The sequence below is a fragment of the Hypomesus nipponensis genome, chromosome 27 (assembly GCF_054491055.1).
Source record: "Hypomesus nipponensis isolate SF chromosome 27, ASM5449105v1, whole genome shotgun sequence".
In the NCBI taxonomy this organism is placed as follows: domain Eukaryota; kingdom Metazoa; phylum Chordata; class Actinopteri; order Osmeriformes; family Osmeridae; genus Hypomesus; species Hypomesus nipponensis.
In genome coordinates, this window is record NC_140387.1 from 6,708,802 (window position 1) to 6,726,702 (window position 17,901).

At 51.6% G+C, this 17,901-nt stretch overlaps 1 protein-coding gene across 1 annotated transcript; it reads right to left on the reverse strand.

Moving 5' to 3' along the window:
- Positions 1–157: 157 nt before the first annotated feature.
- Positions 158–17,275, reverse strand: LOC146220651 (uncharacterized). The gene is made up of 20 exons (XM_084694073.1): positions 17,173–17,275; positions 16,123–16,247; positions 12,845–12,962; positions 12,349–12,570; positions 7,686–8,270; positions 6,792–7,058; positions 6,328–6,426; positions 5,751–5,894; positions 5,107–5,205; positions 4,709–4,915; positions 4,482–4,586; positions 4,190–4,342; positions 3,915–4,082; positions 3,455–3,628; positions 2,876–2,965; positions 2,697–2,780; positions 2,451–2,569; positions 2,251–2,359; positions 1,882–2,045; positions 158–1,609 (listed from the first exon to the last, which is right to left on the reverse strand). Exons 4-20 carry the CDS (start codon positions 12,385–12,387, stop codon positions 1,522–1,524), a joined length of 2,694 nt encoding a protein of 897 aa, XP_084550199.1. The 5' UTR covers positions 12,388–12,570; positions 12,845–12,962; positions 16,123–16,247; positions 17,173–17,275; the 3' UTR covers positions 158–1,521.
- Positions 17,276–17,901: the final 626 nt, after the last annotated feature.

Below are 17,901 nucleotides of genomic sequence, written 5' to 3' on the forward strand. Positions count from 1 at the left end.
CATGGAAACATTTGAAGTAGGAAATAGAATCTCTTCCTACACCAATTAGTGTAAATATGTCTACTTCTAGTAGCGAATGAGAAGATGAGATGATGTCCTATTGGCTCAATCTATTAGCAGAAGCTTTGAATTGAAATAATCAAAATCGGTCACGGTATTTTTTTTAACATGAAGTATTTAATAATACAGAGTTGAAGACATTTCTTAGCTCGCCATATAGAACATCAGAAACCGCAATAAATACCCGGCAGCACCTGTAGAGTGTGAGAGCAGATACAAAAATATAATACCTACTATTTCTAACGTTCATATTTAGTCAAACGAGATCAATAGCCCTCGATCCGTATGATTAGTACAGTGTTGTACTGTGTGACAAGTTGTGTCCTTCACAAAAAGGCCTCTGACACCAGTCGCGTGACAATTCAACGGCAACTTTACCCTTATTGAACTCCTTGCTATTGTCAGCTTGGCATTTTAATTGTGGAATTTCATTCCTCATTCCCCTTTATATCACAACAGCATGACGATACAAACCACGTATCAATGCACACAATCACACAATTCCACTTAAATGAATGGGACAGGCCTGAAGCTCTATTCTACACAGAGCGATGACTGTCATAGTTTGCATGATACTTCAGGTAGGAGGGACCTTAACTGGGGCATGTATTGGCAGTCTCCATGTCAGTCTCCACACAAACAAGTGTACATTGTAAACAGGAGATCGACTGAAGAGGATCCGTTTCCGTTGTAGAAAACCATCCAGGCATCTATCCACACGGGAACATACACAGCAGACACAGGATAAAAACTTTCCTCAACAGCTTCCACAGATATTGCTGATAGAGACGACGACAGAAACTGTAATATTATTACTCTAAAAATGTATTTTGCTGCAAACACATTCGTCTACAATACTTTGAACAGTTCACTGCATTAGAGTCTTCACGCTCACCTACTTTGAAGGCTTCCAGTCTGCAACCACATGAAGCCATTTCCCATTTCTAATGGCGGACTTACTTTCCAAAGTCTCCCCAAACATAGCCTGGAGCTAGCTTTGTCTTTTACATTTCCCCTAAAAGCTTTCTAGTATTTCAAATAGGTGTGAGGTAAAAATGCTGACAAAGATCAATTGCAGACACAATCAATTTAGGATATATTGACAGTGATTATTAAACCCAGTCTTTTGTTATACGTTAGGAATATTAAAATATATAAATAATCTCAAAACTATATTAAAAAAAAAACTAATAATCGAGCCCAATATCCCCTCCGTACCTGTTAAGGCCACTTACTTAAAAGCAAGATATGCTGAATACCTCACGAATAACGCACAGTTTGTAATGATTGTAAAGCTTTGAACAGGGAAGGTTGCAGATCAAGCTTGTGTGCGTGATACACAGGAGCGGGCAGAGCACTGTGCCGGACAGAGTAGGGTGCTGACGGTGTGGACAGTCCCGGTGCTGGGGGGGGGAGGGGGGAGGGGGTGTCGAGGCTGCTCTGTAACGCTGGGGGCTCCCCTCAGGCCTTGGAGACGGCGGACAGAGCCGAGCGGGGCACGTCCTCCTCGTCCACACTCAGGTCCAGCCTCAAGCTGGACTCCTTACGTCTGGACACAGAGAGAGCAAGAGAGAGAGAGAGAGAGAGAGAGAGAGAGAGAGAGAGAGAGAGATAGAAAGAAAGACAGAGTGAGAGAGAAAGAGAGAAAAAGAGAGAGGAAAAAGAGAGAGAAAAAGAGAGAGCGAGAAAAGGAACGCAGAGAAGGAAATCAAAGCAGAGTGTTACTTCACAGGTTTCCCCCCTGGAGGAGTCGAGCGCCACGGTGATCCACGCACGCATGGCCGAGTGCCCCCCCCCCTTCCCCCTTCCCCCCCCCCTCACTTCATCTGCAGGTGCTGGTCGAGGAGCTGCCTCTGCAGACGCGTGCTGCTCTCCCTCTCCTCCGCCAGCTCGCGCTGCGCGTGGCGGAGCTTGGCCTCCTTGCTGCTGGCCTCCTCCTCCACCTCGTTCAGCTGGCGCTTCAGGGAGCGGATCCTCTGGGTCATCTGCGCGCGGCACAAGGGGTTCAAAGGTCAGCCGTCTCATTCGCCGGGGACGCACGCCCGCGCTCCTGTCGCCGTCTGGCGACGGGCTCCCGTTCAAACCGGAGCGCGAGCTGCACTCACTCGGAGTCTTTATTCGACTTGGACGCTGCACCCGTTTAACAAGACTCTTTAGTGCCCCCCGATGGTGTAAACGGGACTTTCTTACCAGGTCCTTCTGCTCCGTAGCAAGCTTGTGTTCCTCCTCTATTTGGTCTGAGAGCTCATTGATCTTCCTCTCTAGCTTACCGATGGTATTGGTCAGAATCACTTTACTCCTGCAAAGACAAGGCATTAACGCACATGGAAAGGCACAGGAGAGCTGTTTAGTGAAGACATAAACACAACACAACACACACACACACTGACCTTTCCTCCATTCTGAGTGTGTTCTCAAGCTCCTTGATTCGAACCTCGGTCTTGGAGATGACGTCATCCTGAACCCTGGAGTTCTGCAGGTTCTCCACCTCCATACGCATGTCACGGACCTAGCACAGAAACACGCGCGTCAAGTCAGGACCCTCGCACAAACTCACACTCACACTCAAACACTCACACACACACACACAGACCCTTTACCGTGTGATCAGGAGGGTCCATAACAGGTACACGTACCTGTCTCTCCAGCACAGCCTTCTCACATTCCAGCTGGTCGCTCAGATCCTTCTCCTGGATCAGCTTCAACTGGAGCTGTTCATTCTGCAACCAGAGGGGGAGATACGATTCAGGATTCGAATCCCAACCCAAATCCGAATCAAATGGGGATCGATGATTTGACTCGGTGGGACACGAACCTGCTCGATGGATCTCTTGGACTTGGCCGCCCATCGCTGTTCACTGTCGTGCATCTCCTCGATGTCACTCTCCAGGTCGATCATCTTCTCCTGGAACAAGAGGGACACGCAACGCGCACATTTTATAGGCATATTTTCGAGACGCGTTTCGAATCCAGCCTGGAGCTTCAGTTTTAAAAGCGTCCCACTTCTTCTCACGTCAGAAGCTTAGATACCAAGATTAGCATCCATACGGGTTGGTCAGTGTAAACGTCTCAAGTTATTCCGTGTACATCTACGGGTTTCATAGGCGGCTTCTAATAATGAGATTCCATAAAAGCAGGCCAAATGGTGTCGATTTTAGATGTGGAAGAGCACTTGATTGTTTTATAGGACTCGCATCCTGAACACCGCATTAACCCTCCCCCCAAAAAATCTCCTCACATGCCGTGATCTACGTTACTTGTACGGATTGGAGTCAACCTTGTGGCTCTACAGCCAGTAAGCCTGGGTTAGCCTGTACTGAAGCCTTGTACAGTGCCAACCGAGGCGTCAGACCTGCGGCCGTCCGGGCGAGGGAGGGGGGAGGAGGGGGTGTACCTGTGCCTGTTTGAGCTGCTTGGCCAGGTCGTCCCTGGCCTGGGTGGAGGTCTGCAGCTCCATCTGCAGGTCGTCCACGGTGCGCTCGGCCTGCTTCCACTGCAGCTGCGTGCGCTCTCGCAGCTGGATCTCCTCCTCCAGGGTGCGCTCCTTGTCGATCAGCTTGCCCGACACCTGCACGCGCCGCACAGGCGAAAGAGCTGTTGACATGGGGGGGGGGGGGGGGGGGGTCGGCGTTTCGGCCCGCGCAACCCAGAAAATCGGCTCTGGGTGTCTTGTTCGGGCGACGTTGGAAAGCTCGTGAGGGACATGATCACACAACACCTGACTCCAATTCATAATCCCAATTCTGGATGTGGCCCCAGACGACGGTATTCCCATTACAGACCCGGATTAGGCCCGGTAGGATAAGTGTGAAGCAGCCACCAGACCCAGCCCGAAAACAACAGCGAGGACCGACCTCTCCCTGCAGCCTGCTGACGACCAGCTGGACCCTCTGCAGTTCCTGGGTCTTCTCCAGCAGGCTCTCCTCCAGCTCCTCCACCCTCAGCTGGGCGTCGGCCCGCAGCTTCTGCTCCAGGCCCAGCTCCGCCGAGGCCTGGGTGGACACCTGCAGCGCGTCCCCGAGCTGGCGGTTCGGGGGAAAACACAGCGATACCGTCAACACACCGAGGATTCCCAGGCCCATATGCAAAGTACACGCTTGTAGGGGGTCATTTTAGGGTGTTCACTTACCTCGCCCTCCAGCCTCATGACAGTGGCGCTGAGGGAGGCGGCCCTCTTGTCATGCGTTCCCTTGTGTACCTCCAGTTCCTCCAGCTGCCTCTCGGCCAGCCACAGCTTTTCGGACAGGGCCTGGGAGTGCAGCGTCTGTTTCTCCAGCGCCTCCTGCAGGAAGCCCGGGGGGGGGGGGGGGAAGACGCGCGTTATAAGCCGCACAGGGGATTCGGCGGAGTGGTTCTCCTTCGCCGGGTTGGTCGACGACGGGGGACGTGGGGGGAAGTCACGTGTGAACGCGCGCACGTACCTCGGCGTCTTGGATTTTGTTCTTGAGGGACTGCTGCAGGAAGTTGAAGGCGTACTCCTGCGTATTGGCTTCCACCATGACATCCCTGGCTTCCTTCAGCTCGACCTGAAAAACCAAACGCACAAATCCCGCTGTCATTCTGACTCCGAGGCACGTTGGCCGAACCGCATGAGCTTCGGTTTACAAAACGAAACCCCCCCCCCCCCCCCAAAAAAAAGCGACAGTACCTCCATCAGCCTGAAGCGTTCCACCATGGCGGCGTTGTCTCTCTCCAGCTCCTGCATCCTGTCTCTCATCCTCTTGGTCTCCCCCTGTAGCTGGGCGTTGGTCCTCAGCAGGTCCTCGTTGTTCACCAGCAGGCCCCTCATCTCGAAGCGGATCTGGTTCCGCTCTTTGTCCATCTCCATACTCTCCGCCTCGAGGAACTGGTTTCTCTGGGGAGGCACGGCGGGCTTGGTCAGGGAGCGCGAAGCGTGTCTGGGCGTGGCGCGTGTGAGAGAAAGCGCGTGGATGTTTGAGGTGTGTGTGTGTGTGAGTGACAGAAAGTACTGGGCGAGCATACATGTTGGTTTGGAGGAACACGGAATTCCCTGTCACGCAGCGCCTGGAGTTTAGAACAGCGTACCTTCTGACATGTGTCCAGCTGCCTGGTGAGCTCCTCTATGTAATCCCTCTTGTTGGGAGCGGCGAAGGTGGGCCGCGCGTTGAGAGGATTGGGTATCACCTGTTTGGATCGCAAGTCAGTCTCTCTGCTGTGTGTGGACAAACGCGGATGATTGCGAGCGCTTTGTCAGCAGATATTCAGGATGACATCTGACAGACTATGCTAAACTGTATGTCTAGGGTTGTCATGGTGCCAACATTTGTACTAGTGAAATGGAGTAAGAAAGTTCCAGAGTCTGAATGAGGGCATGTTCCTGGTACTACCGTAACTTTAGAAATGTTGGTATTGTACATTTTACATTTACATCTAATCATTTTGCTCTTATCCTGAGCGACTTACAGTAAGTACAGTTACGTTCCCCCAAGGCAAGTAGGGTGAAGTGCCTTGCCCAAGGACACAACGTCATTTGGCACGGCCGGGAATCAAACTGTCAACCCTCTGACTAATAGCCGATTCCCTAACCGCTCATCTGATTCCCTATTTTTTTGGGGGTTTGAGTACCGATTTGGTACCAAAGTACCGGTACTTTTGAACAACACTACAAATGTCGATTACAAGCCTGTCTGAAGAGACCTCCAGTGACCTCTGCGTCCGGCAGGCCTTACCTCGTTCCTCCTCCGAGACAGCGAGTCGTAGGCTGAGAAGCGGGGGCGGGGGGCGGTGAGGGTGGGGGTGGGAACAGGGCTGGTGCTCCTGCTGTTGTACAGGTTGTACTCGGAGTTGACGGGAGACGACCTCCCTTCCAGCGACTGGGGGGGGAGGGGATGTGTTGAGTGGAAAGAGACCCAAGAAAAATAGTACAGTTCCATCTAATCGAAACGTTTCTCTATGTATATTTCGTTTTTTTTCCCTCCACAAATGGGAGGTGCACTGCCATTTTGTACATTCACATACTGTACTTATTGAAAACTTGCATCATATATTTACACCTGTAAGTCTGTTTGTATGAAAGTACACTTTGTAAGTATACTTTAAGTTCGATAGAGGAAAGTAAAGGAAAGGAGAAAAGAAAGGAGGAGAGGAAAGGAGAAGAGAGGAGATGGGGTTGAGTGGAGAGGAGAAGCGAGAAGTTGCCGAGTGGCTTCATTCCATTCGAAAGACATTGGTGTCACACTTGCTATATACTCTATATATGGCGTATGTCCTTTTTCTATGCGCAACATTTCACAAACTGCGTCCAACCTTGTAGTCTGGCACCCTGTACACAGGGTTGTAGTCCATGGAAACAGCGGTGGCGTAGGGGCTGTTGAACACTCGCGGGGGACTGTCAATTCCACCAAACTGGAACACGCAAACAGACAACATGTCATACAAAACACATGAAATGGGACTGTCCACGATTTACAGTTGGGGGGGGGGATGCGCTCGGAGAGGGATTGAGGCGAACGGCACGGCCAACGTGCGAGCCAAACGACACGCGTCAGACTGGCTCCTCCCCAGCAGATGGCGCCGCGCGGCGCTCAGGGTGGAGTCCGGGTCGAAGGTGGCTCGCACAGCCTGGGGGGTGAGCTGCTTGATGACCCCCGCATGTTGCCGTTTTCCAGCCACTCATGATCGCGCACACGCACACACTTGATCTAGTGTGGTGATAACACACACACACGCGCACACACACACAACCTGTCAGCGGCTCTGGCTCCTCTCACCCTGTCTGACATGGTGTCCCAGTCTCTGGAGGCCAAGGACTCCAGGGAGCCGCGGTAGTTTGGCCCGAACCTGGAGCCGGCGCTCTCCCAGCGGGACGCGCGGGGCCCCGTCCCCCCCGCCGGCCCATCTGGATCCCCGGAGCCGCTCCCGATCATGTCGGAGGAGAGGAACAGCTGATACTTGGGGTTGGGAGGGACCCGGGGAGCGGACGGCTCCTCCTCCGACTGCGGGCTGTCGGGCTGCTTGGTGGGATCAAAGTCAGACTCCTGAGGGAAGGGGGGAGGGATGGGGGGGAGGAGGAACACGGTCGTGTGATGAGACGGGAGGAGAGACGGGATGAAAAAGTGTGGGGAGAGGGGAGGGGGAAAGGAGGAGCTCTGCCGAGGAGAGAGCAGAGGATGGGGGGGGGGAACGCGGGGAGGTAGCGACGCGCGGCGCGCGAAAAGCGCCGGCGACGGTGTCGTCTTCTCAGCTGGGAGACATTGGTGGGTCTTGTCATGTGACCCATGGGGCAGGCGTGCAAGAGTCGACGTGCTGTCAGAGCGCACAAAGCAAGCCAGTCGAAACCTCATCGGTCGCTGCCCATGCGACAACAACAAAAACGAGAGAAACGAGTTATTAGTCGCTAATTGATTCGTTTCACACATGACTCGTATCGTGCCGCTGTTTTGGCGACAAGCTGCTGAAAGGATTGGGTGGCCGGTGTTTGTTAGTGGTGGAGATGCACGGACAGACGGTAGGCCATGCTGTTATGGTCTTCATGCAGGGTCGTGTGCAAGGCTGGGGGAGCGCGGGGGGGGGGGGGGGGGGGGAGCGGGGGGCGGCCTCGTGCGCCAAAAAGCAGTCAGTCAGTCCTCGGCTGCGTTGTCGCGAAGCTTGCCGCCGCGACTTACCGAACCCATGCCCGAGTCTGCCACGGAGCCCATCTGAGAGTCGTCCTTCGGGGCGGGATCGCGTGCGGCCCTTCTGTGCGGCGCCGAGTCGGCGAGAGCCTTGGACACCTTCGGGGAGGGGGTCACCTCTCCGCCCGCGGGGGGGGTCAGCATGATGGCGGGCACGCGGTTCTCGGCCGCGGCCCCGACGCCGCTCCGGGAGCCGGCCCTGATCTCGATGTCTCCCCCTCCCCTGGGGGTTGACATCCTGACGGGCTGGCTCAGGTCGGGCAGGGACAGAGCGTGCGGGACGACCTGGGGACTCCCGGGGGAGGCGGGCACGCGGTCGGGACCGGAGAACTTGTGGATGAGGTCTTTGATGCTCCCCGAGCGAGTGAGGCGGGAGCCTGCGGCCAGGGCCGCCTTCCGATGGGTCCCCCAGGCCCCCTCCTCCGCGCGCTCCTCCGCCTTGCTCCGGTCCGGCCGCGGAGGGGACTCCTTAGAGGGGTCGTCTCCGGGGTTTGTTTTGTGCCCGTTAACCACGTTCCCGCCTAGCTCTGCCGTCCCACCGTTGGCCTCTCTCCTAGTCTCTTTACTGGGTGTCTCCTGAGGGAAAGATCTCGGTTTTCAGCAAAACACATAGGGACAAAGGTCGACATGCAACACAGTCTTCTGGCCTGATTTACGGCACGGATATGCCAAGAAACTATCCGTGACACAAAGGTCAATGACAGAAAGGCCGAAATCCCCGATTGTTATCAAATCTTCAGCCTCCTATTCTGTCTCCATACTCACTGAACACAACTGGTCCGACTGACACCAAAACACACATTTCCCCCCACGCGGGCATTACAGTCGATATCTTAATTGGGGAATCAAAAGGATATTTGGAAACGGTTCGGCGGCTCGACGCCTGGTGACACGCCTGTCTGTCAGCGTCACATGCGGTAAACAACCCTGATGGAGGGGCCTCGTGGCAAGATGATGACATCAGCCCTCGACGTGATTGTATTCCCTGAACAAATCAATGGAGTCGGCATACACACGCGCACGCAGACTGCTGCTGGGTGACATTCAGACAGATCAGTCAGGCGAGTCTTCCCCTTGCTTCTCTCTCTCTCTCTCTGTCTCTCTCTCTCTCTCTCTCTCTGTCTCTCTGTCTCTCTGTCTCTCTGTCTCTCTGTCTCTCTGTCTCTCTGTCTCTCTGTCTCTCTCTCTCTCTCTCTCTCTCTCTCTCTCTCTCTCTCTCTCTCTCTCTCTCTCTCTCTCTCTCTCTCTCTCTCTCTCTCTCTCTCTCTCTCTCTCTCTCTCTCTCTCTCTCTCTCTCTCTCTCTCTCTCTCTCTCTCTCTCTCTCTCTCTCTCTCTCTCTCTCTCTCTCTCTCTCTCTCTGTCTCTCTCTCTCTCTGTCTGTCTCTCTCTCTCTCTCTCTCTGTCTGTCTCTGTCTATCTGTCTCTCTCTGTCTATCTGTCTCTCTGTGTCTCTCTGAGCCTCCCGGTCTCCCCGCAAGCCCAACGAGAGCGAGGAGACCGCTTTTTTCCGAACACGCGCCTCTCCCATCTCTCTTCCGTTTCCCCCGGAAAAGCCACAAGAGGGCCCCCCTGGACCGATGGCCCAGGGGGAACGCTCCTGTGGAAGGCCAACGTTCATGCTTCGTGTCCGTTTGCCTAATGTAATTGCGTTAGCTCATATTTCTCCACTGCTTAGGGGGATTACGGCAACACGCTGGCGTTATGAAAGGGACGGGGACGGGGACGGGGACGGGGGGGTACACAGGCTGGCCAGGCGTGGGGACTGGGACACAGTACACAGCGACATTGTGGAGAGCGGAGAAGTCCCCAAAGAGGGGCGTCCACATATACATGTAACAAGAATCCCCCCCCCCCCACACACACACAAACACACACACTCATAACAACCCATTATCACACAGACATGCCCGAGCCCACATATGTACACACACACACACACCATTTCAAAAAGGAGGCCCTACCACACAAGCGCCTCCCCCCCCCCAAAAAAAAAAAATCACATTTGCAATGTCACCTAAGAGCTACTTAACTGACTGTCAATAAGCAATCAAATAGTGCAATCACGCTAATGCAGCTTATAGAAAGGAAATGGCCAGTGTCCAGGGTTGGGCTGGGGCCTGTGGAGGGTCTAATCCTGGGTCTCGCCAGGACCCCTATCCCCAAGGGAGAGAGGGCTGGAGGCGGAGGGACGCCGCAAGAGACTCTGGCTCTCTCTGGGGGTTAGGATCACCGCTTATCGCCGGAGGGGTATTTACCATGTTTACAGACCGTGCATGGATAATCATTTAAGCCCCATTTTAATGTTATTATTTTCGACACTAGCCCTTGAGCTCATTTGCTGACTGTCATTTTTGGGTGAATAAAACCCCCCAAAAAGGACATGGTTAGCTCACAGTTAGTTAGCTTGGTGGGTTGGTGTTTGTCACAGTGGAACCCTGTGGAGATGCTGCGTTGCCATGACCATACATACATACATACAGCACCACGTCCTCCCATTATACAAATGGCAGCACCGGATAATACCATGCCAACAGTCGCAAGCAGCCTGTTGCTATGCCAACTGAAGGTCAATAGCATTGCGGTGCTGTGTGTGCAGTGAAGTACGTGGTGCAAAGGATTGAGGTTTAGGGGTGAAAACTCGGAGGAGACATCATAGACTAACCAAGCCCTCGCCTAGCCCTGCCCCCACCAGGAGAATGCTGGCCTCCAGCCAATCCCAGTGAGTCACCCAGAGGAAGGACATGCATCTGGAGCCCTCCCACGCCCACAACTCATGGTGCCTCTCTGTCGATCGAAACACAGCTGTCTGTCTGTCTGTCTGTCGGCCTGTCTGTCTGTCGGCCTGTCTGTCTGTCGGCCTGTCTGTCTGTCGGCCTGTCTGTCTGTCGGCCTGTCTGTCTGTCGGCCTGTCTGTCTGTCGGCCTGTCTGTCGGCCTGTCTGTCGGCCTGTCTGTCGGCCTGTCTGTCGGCCTGTCTGTCGGCCTGTCTGGCTGTCTAGCTGTCTGCCTGCCTGTCTTTTGTCCTGACACGCAGGACTCGGTGACAGACAGGCTGAGGGAGACGATCAGACAGACAGGCCGACAGGCAGACAGCCCCTAGGGCGGATAGCTCGTGGAGGACACACCGGGACTTTGTTCCTCAGTGGCCCGGCAAACTCAGACATATGGTGCAGAGTTTGAAAATACAGACTGACCCAGATCTGATCCAATCCCCAACACTGTCCTAGCGTATGTGCCTTAATTGGAGAGGGGGGCTTATTTCCCGTTCCTCACGTCGTCCCCCCCCCGTCCACCCCTATTATAATCCCCCTTGCAAACAAAAAATACAACAACATCTCGGCAATGCCTCCTCCGACACAGATGGCTTGTCATAGGTCAGGGTGCCTGCTCTCTACGAGAGCAAAATATGTCAGAGGTAAATGTCAAGAATGAAGTACTAAATAATTAACCAATTAGAAGGAATAGTGTACTGGTTGACAGGCACATATCTTACAGAGGGGTGAAACTTCGAGGCACTTTAGCACCCCGGCAATCTGCTTTGCAATATGGCCCGCCGTTTGTCCTTCTTGTAAATAACGTGGACGAATCACACCACACTCCCTAAATCCTCGAGGGCTATTCGCGTCATCTTCCGCGCATGTGCGCGCGCGCGTGTGAGACAGTACAACCACGCCTCACATGCAGCACACTGGCCAATCATTGGACGTGTGAGATCGAGATCTCGTCTGATATCGGCGCGGGAGTGGCCTGTCTCTGGCGAGCGTTTCTCGTCGGTCACGTTTTACCCGTTGTTGACAGGAGAGTGTTTTTGGGACAGCTGAGTTGGCAGATGTTGCACACATCTCACAGTGTACGTGTCTGTCTGCCAGGGACGAGGAGGACCACAGCTGGAGGCTCTCCAGTCGATGCGGTTAAGGCGGCTGCCTCCTCCACTGTAGACATACTGTAACTACCAGCATGGTGCCTCTCCCTGCCTTCGCCGTCAGGAGGGTTTGTCGTGGGCCGCTTTGAGGGCTCGTCCGATATTTTCGGACGCAGCACAAGGACGTTCGGCTACCTACGGACTACTAGCTATGGGTTGTCTGTTGAGCGTGCTCGAGGGTGTTAGGCTAACCGCTAGGCTGTCCAAACCTGCTCCTGGGGGGGGGGATCTACCCTGTTGTAACCACAGTCGTATCAAGCACAATTCAGGGCTGCCAACTCTCACGCGTTGGCCGTGAGACGCACACGCATCTAGGCCATTTCACACGCTCCCACGCCACACCTTGTATTTCTCACGCTGAGAAGGCAACGCCAACCGAGTAGTCCTGCTAACGTTGTAAAACAGTAATGGACGAGGCGCAGGCACACTGGGTGAAGCAACATAGGCGCGGGAACACCCGTAAAAACGTGTTGGGGGGGTGGCGAGGTTGTTTTGTACAGCTACATTTTGGTTGGTCCCACCAAATCTCACTCCAAGGTTTCTTTGAAAAGTTGGCAGCCCTGACAATTCAGCTTGTTAGTCAGCTGAAATCGGTATGCTGGGTTAGGCCTGGAATGAAAAACAGGGGAGTGGCACTCTGGGAGCAGGGTTGAGCGGTGGTGCAGGTATGCGGGATGGGTAAATGATTATACTCGTAGTGGAGAGACAGCTAAACCTGGGGGGGGACGTTACCATGTGGTTGTCCTGTTCGTACTCGCTCTTCCCCTGCATGTCGCCGCTCAGCCTGCCGGAGAAGTCCCGCAGTCTCTGGATCTCCTGGCGGTATCGGACGGCGTCTTCGCTCAGTAGCTGGTGCAGGGCGCTCAGGGCCTGTTCCTGGAACACCAGTCTGTCGGACTGGACCGCCCTGGCCGCGATGGATGCTTGGAGCTCCCTCCTGGACCTTAGGAGCTTCTGACACACACACACACACAGCGCTCCTCATTAGCACACTAGCAGGTTAGCACGCTAGTATACTAGCACACTAGTAGGTTAGCACGCTAGGAGGTTAGCACGCTAGGAGGTAAGCATGCGGTTACACATACAGGGCCGACCGTTGGTATGCAGAGCCGAGTTGAATCTCGTCAACAGTCTAATCTGGGGTGCAGAGTGAAGTGGGCTGAGGCAGAGGAGAGAGGAGAGGCGAGGCGGTCGCATCAAGTAGAGTCAGTTGTGACCGTGTACTTACAGTGTGAGTTCCTGAGTGTGGGCTTCTCTGCAGGGTGCGGACGACTTCGGCCTGCTGTTTCTCCAAATCAGACAGCTCACCGTTCAACAACTTTCGTTGCTCTTGAATCTTTCCCAGTCTGAAACAGACAGAGCATAGCATATGTCAGAGGTGGAAATCTACAACAGCAAGCCATTTAAAGGGCACACTTGTCTTTTGCCTTAACTGTTTGTGCTCAATATGGCCTCAGTCTAGGTACATTTCCCTAAGGTCACAAAGTACACAGTACAGAGGCAAGAAGATAACACGGATAGGTTGTTTTATAATGACTCATGGGCAAATCACCCACTTTCCAAACGAAAGGTCGACAACATTCAAAAAAAATGAAAAGTATGTTGACATAAGACTCATCGACATCACACCATGTCATCCTCTTCTCTCAATACATTGGAACAGCGCCTTATGTTTGACTTTGAATGCAGTTCACAGTGTCTCCACCAGGAGGCAGTATCTTATCATCCGTCATAGCTGAGTGGCAAAAACAGGACAGCATTGCGGTTCATGAAGATGGACAGGAACATCTCATTTGAGAGAAACCTTTTGATGAAAACGTAGCAGGAAATTAACATCAAAATTCAAAAGGGCCACCTCGGCGCAAATGAAAACGATTGAACGAGAATCCAAAATGGCCTGAGGGGAAAAGATATGCACATTTTGTTGATGAGATGTTCAAGTGTGCGTTTCATGTTTCGCTGGCTTGTGTGTATGTTAATATTCATACAGAAAGGAGAGTCTCCCAGTCATGCTATCAGGACCGTTGAAGGGCTGTTGAAGGAATAAACAATGTGTTGCTAAATGACTATCACACACAAGACAACAAACTTGATTAGCGCTCTTGCTAATGATGTACGACTGGATGGAAATGAAATCATTTTATCTGAAGAACGATCATAACGAGCAAATCTAAGGGAAGCGGCGAGACAAAAATTGTACGTTTCTCTAGTGGATTTATCACAAATGATGCCAGGCGAACATATGGCCGCGTTAAAACGGAGGGCCGGACTCAAATTATTAAACCAAGGTCAGGCTAGATATTGTGTCTAATTTCTTGGGAAGGGTAACTACTATTCACTGAAAGACAGTGATTACAAATGAAAATAGCCTATGTGTGTGAGTGTGTAAATGTGTAAGAGTGTGTGTGTGTGTGCATGAGTGTATTAGTGTCTGTACAGCTCCAGCCCATGGCCTCTAGTGATTAGGAGCTCGGTTTGACAGCATCGATGGAAATCTGTTGGCATCTGCTGAACGGATAAACAAAAAGCAGCGAGCTTGTGAACCCTCATTAACCTTTTGTTTATGTGGCTTTGGAAATTAGGTCTGTCCCAGCATGCTTAGTGTACGCCACGGCAGATTCACACACCGCACATTGCCAGCTGTCAAGCTTTTCTGATTAGGCGCTTACAAATAGTACATCATTATCAGGATGTATGGAACAAATACAGTTTACTTCATAATTATTGTGGTGGGGGGGGGGCGGGCGGGTTGTTAGGTGTTTTTAAGTACATACTTAAAAGTTTCACAGCATGGAGTTTGGAGTTTCTCTTTTTCGAAAACCAGCATGTTAAATTACATATTATTTGTTTTGAATGATTCACCTTACAATAACAATGGCTGAGTAGACCATGTATTTGATGGGGATTGCGAGCATACTGTCATGAAGTCTTGCATTTCTACAGCAGATCACCATTTTTGTGAACATCAACTCGAGTTCTTGTCCCCATATGATAGTATTTAACTGCTACTGCATCCCAGACATCCATGACTTCAATTGCCAAGATATTGTAAAGCACTATCATGTACTGTATCTGTGAATCATGCCTTGACACAATCGTGTTTGGATTCCTTGGCCTGGCATTGCAGCAGTCTGAACAACTGACGCCCATCAAGGGCTCATCAAGGTTTCAAAAGCTTCAACGAATAAAGCAAAGACAGTATAACATAATAACACTGTTTGAGGGGCATAAACAGGACTCGGGCAGTTCTGTCATTGTCTGTTTTTGGGGTGATATCCATGCTGTGTACCAGGCATCGAGGGAGGTGCACACAGCCGTTTCAACATTGTCACCCAGGCTGTTAGTTTTGGCGAGCCACAGCATGTGTTGCATCATTTCACTGAGGGGCACTGTGTATCCGGGGAAAACCAAGAAGGAGCTTTGGGTTCAATTTGGGTTCCTCCACATCCACTCAAGGGCTGAACGTCGGTTCAAACCTTGTCAAACGCAGTCGTGAAGACCCCGCCGTGTTTCTGTGCGGCGCACCAATGACTTGAATGGGCGTTTGATTGGATTCGTTGCCCTCTAAGCCTCTCCATCGCGATTCGATGTTTGGACGAGGTCGACTTGAGGTGCGGTGAGCTTTGACCGACCGTATCGGAGGGGAACCGTGGGAGTGACAAACACTGAGCTGACAGTCAGTCTGCTCGGGTGTTCCAACTCGCCACGCTGGAAACAGGTCTACATCAGGTAAGGATGTAGGCCGATCTGAAACACCAGTCATGAGTCATGCTCATTTAGTCTACGCTTTTGTATCCAAAGCGACATACAAATGGGGGATCCGGCGAAGGAGTCATTCATTGATCATTCAGATTCACACATTCAGCCTAGTGAAGGACCTACTACAACAGGTAAAACAGAGAAAGCATCCACCAGGGTGATCCTGTTTTGAGGGTGGCCTTAACTGTCCGGTTTGGCCAGTCTGTGCGAGATTCGCGAACAGCCAACTGGTGCTGCATTGGACTGAAAGTGAAAACAGGAATGTCCCTTACTGTCATTACAGAGTCTCTCGCCCATGTCAAGTGTTTACAATCCCAAAGCGTTGGAGAACTATTGAAATTATTTTGTAAAAAGCCGTCGGTCTGGTTTCGTGCACACCTCACACACCCCGCTACACGACATACAGTCCATGATTCCCTTTGAACCCAGGGTGTATTAATTTACCAAATAGTCATCTCCCGGAAAAAAACGACAAGCACCAACAGGAGGCTGTTGACGTTAGCACCAGAGCAGAACATAGTGGTGTCACGGAAAACACCGGCATTCCCATATAAAAGTTAGCATGTCAAGGCTTAGATCCAGCACTCCTTAATTCATCTCCAGCCAAAGGATTACTATTGTGTCAACCAGTCAGCACCTAAGACATCTCTTGGCATGACTTCACCCGCGGACGACAAAAGAACAACCATTGTGTAACAAAACGTTATGTCCACTGAATTCCATAGCCACAGCCTAGTTTTAACTTACTGTTGCAGCAGTCTTGTCACTTCCTGTTTGGTCTCCTTCTCGAGCTCTCTGAGGTGAGGGATAAATTCCTGGCTCTGAAGGATGTGTTTTCCCAAAGCCTCTATGCTCTCATGGCCCTCTGGACTCTGATGAAAAACAAGGACAATAAACACATAGAGGAACCTCTCGCACACAATAAAGTATCATTATACATAAATAGAGAGAATAGTCTATATTTACTCTATTCATGCTTGTATAGCCTATGTAATAAATAAATCAACAATAACAATAAAATGTCAGTTTTAGAAGCTATTAACCTATATATACATCCGTTGGCCCCTGGTAGACTGCGACTGGTGGCCTAACATGATGTCTGCCGGCCCCGTAAGTCAATAAGCTCCCAGTCTCAGACAAATTCTCTGTTTTTCGCTTTCCGTTTCTAACAAATACCTGAATTAGCATGGTTTTTGGAGCAGATGCGACTCGCACAAAAAAAAACTAAACTGAAGAGATTCCACAGCTTGATGTAAAGCCTGACAAAATGTCAGCGACAACGTCAATGGGCCCGTTTCAAATTCTGTAACTGAATGAACTGGCACAGGACTACGAAGTTGACATCTCAGATTGTGGTGATAACCAGTCTGAGAGAGACGACGGATGTTTCAGGAAATACTTAGTCTGCTGTCGATTTCACTCCTGAGTCACTTTACCCCCAACTCCCTGACAAGACTGGTCTAGACAAATAAATAGATAGCCATCTCACTCTCAACACTCCCTACACCAATGTTTCATTCTCGCTCTCACTACACCCTTCCTGTGAAGCTGAAAATCCCGTGAACCCTTCACAGTTCATGCGTACAAAGCAGGGGTCAGCACATTTAGGACAAGATGACTGGTAGTCATTGCAACATTTTTCTATCCAGACTTGATGAAATAAGAACTAAATTGTGAGTGATGAGTGAACAGGCTTGAAGAAACACTAAAAGCTATGAATCAAACAAAGGCGTTCTACAGCACCAGCTGGAATTATACTTGAAGTGAACAGCTGATGATTTTTAGCTCTCAATGAACCTGTAGGTCGGTAGGAAGTGCGCCGCGAAGGATGTTGACTTTGTCTTCCACGAGCTTGCTGAGCTTCACCAGGGAAGATGGCAGCTTTCTCTGGGACGCCGTGGGCTGTGTGGAACAGAGACACGAGACGTCACACTCTGGTCAGATACATACGAGCCCGTTCTCTACTGGCCCACTGGACGATGACGGGCGACGCGTCCCGATTGGTCTGTTTCGAGCCAAGCGTACGGATCCTGCCCTTGGCGAAGGGCGAACCCGTTAGTGCCGCTTCCCCGCGTGAGAAAAGCTGCCATTTGGAGAGGGACGACCGCAGCATTCACACAGACTGGGGAAGAGGTCGTGCCAGGCGATGGCAGGAGTTATATAGATAGTTCAGTACTACAGTAATGACTGGCCATCAGAGCGTCACTGATCCGTCGTCCGATTCAGGTACAAATATGGGTGGGTATCCGATTAGTCAGGTATGTTTGGAATGCTTCAGTACAACATCAACTAACACAAACAGCTTCTCAACAGGTACATTGAGGAAGAACACAAATCTAATCAGTGATAATCAGGATCAAGAATGTATTAAACTGATATCATAATGATGGCCACCATAGAAGGGGACCCAAAGGAGGACGCTGTGGACGTCCAGTGATTATAAATCGAGTCCCGTGGCCATCTTGAAAACACAGTCGAGCACATCCTTTACATTTTCGCTTACACCACCGGTGAGAAACTGTGCAG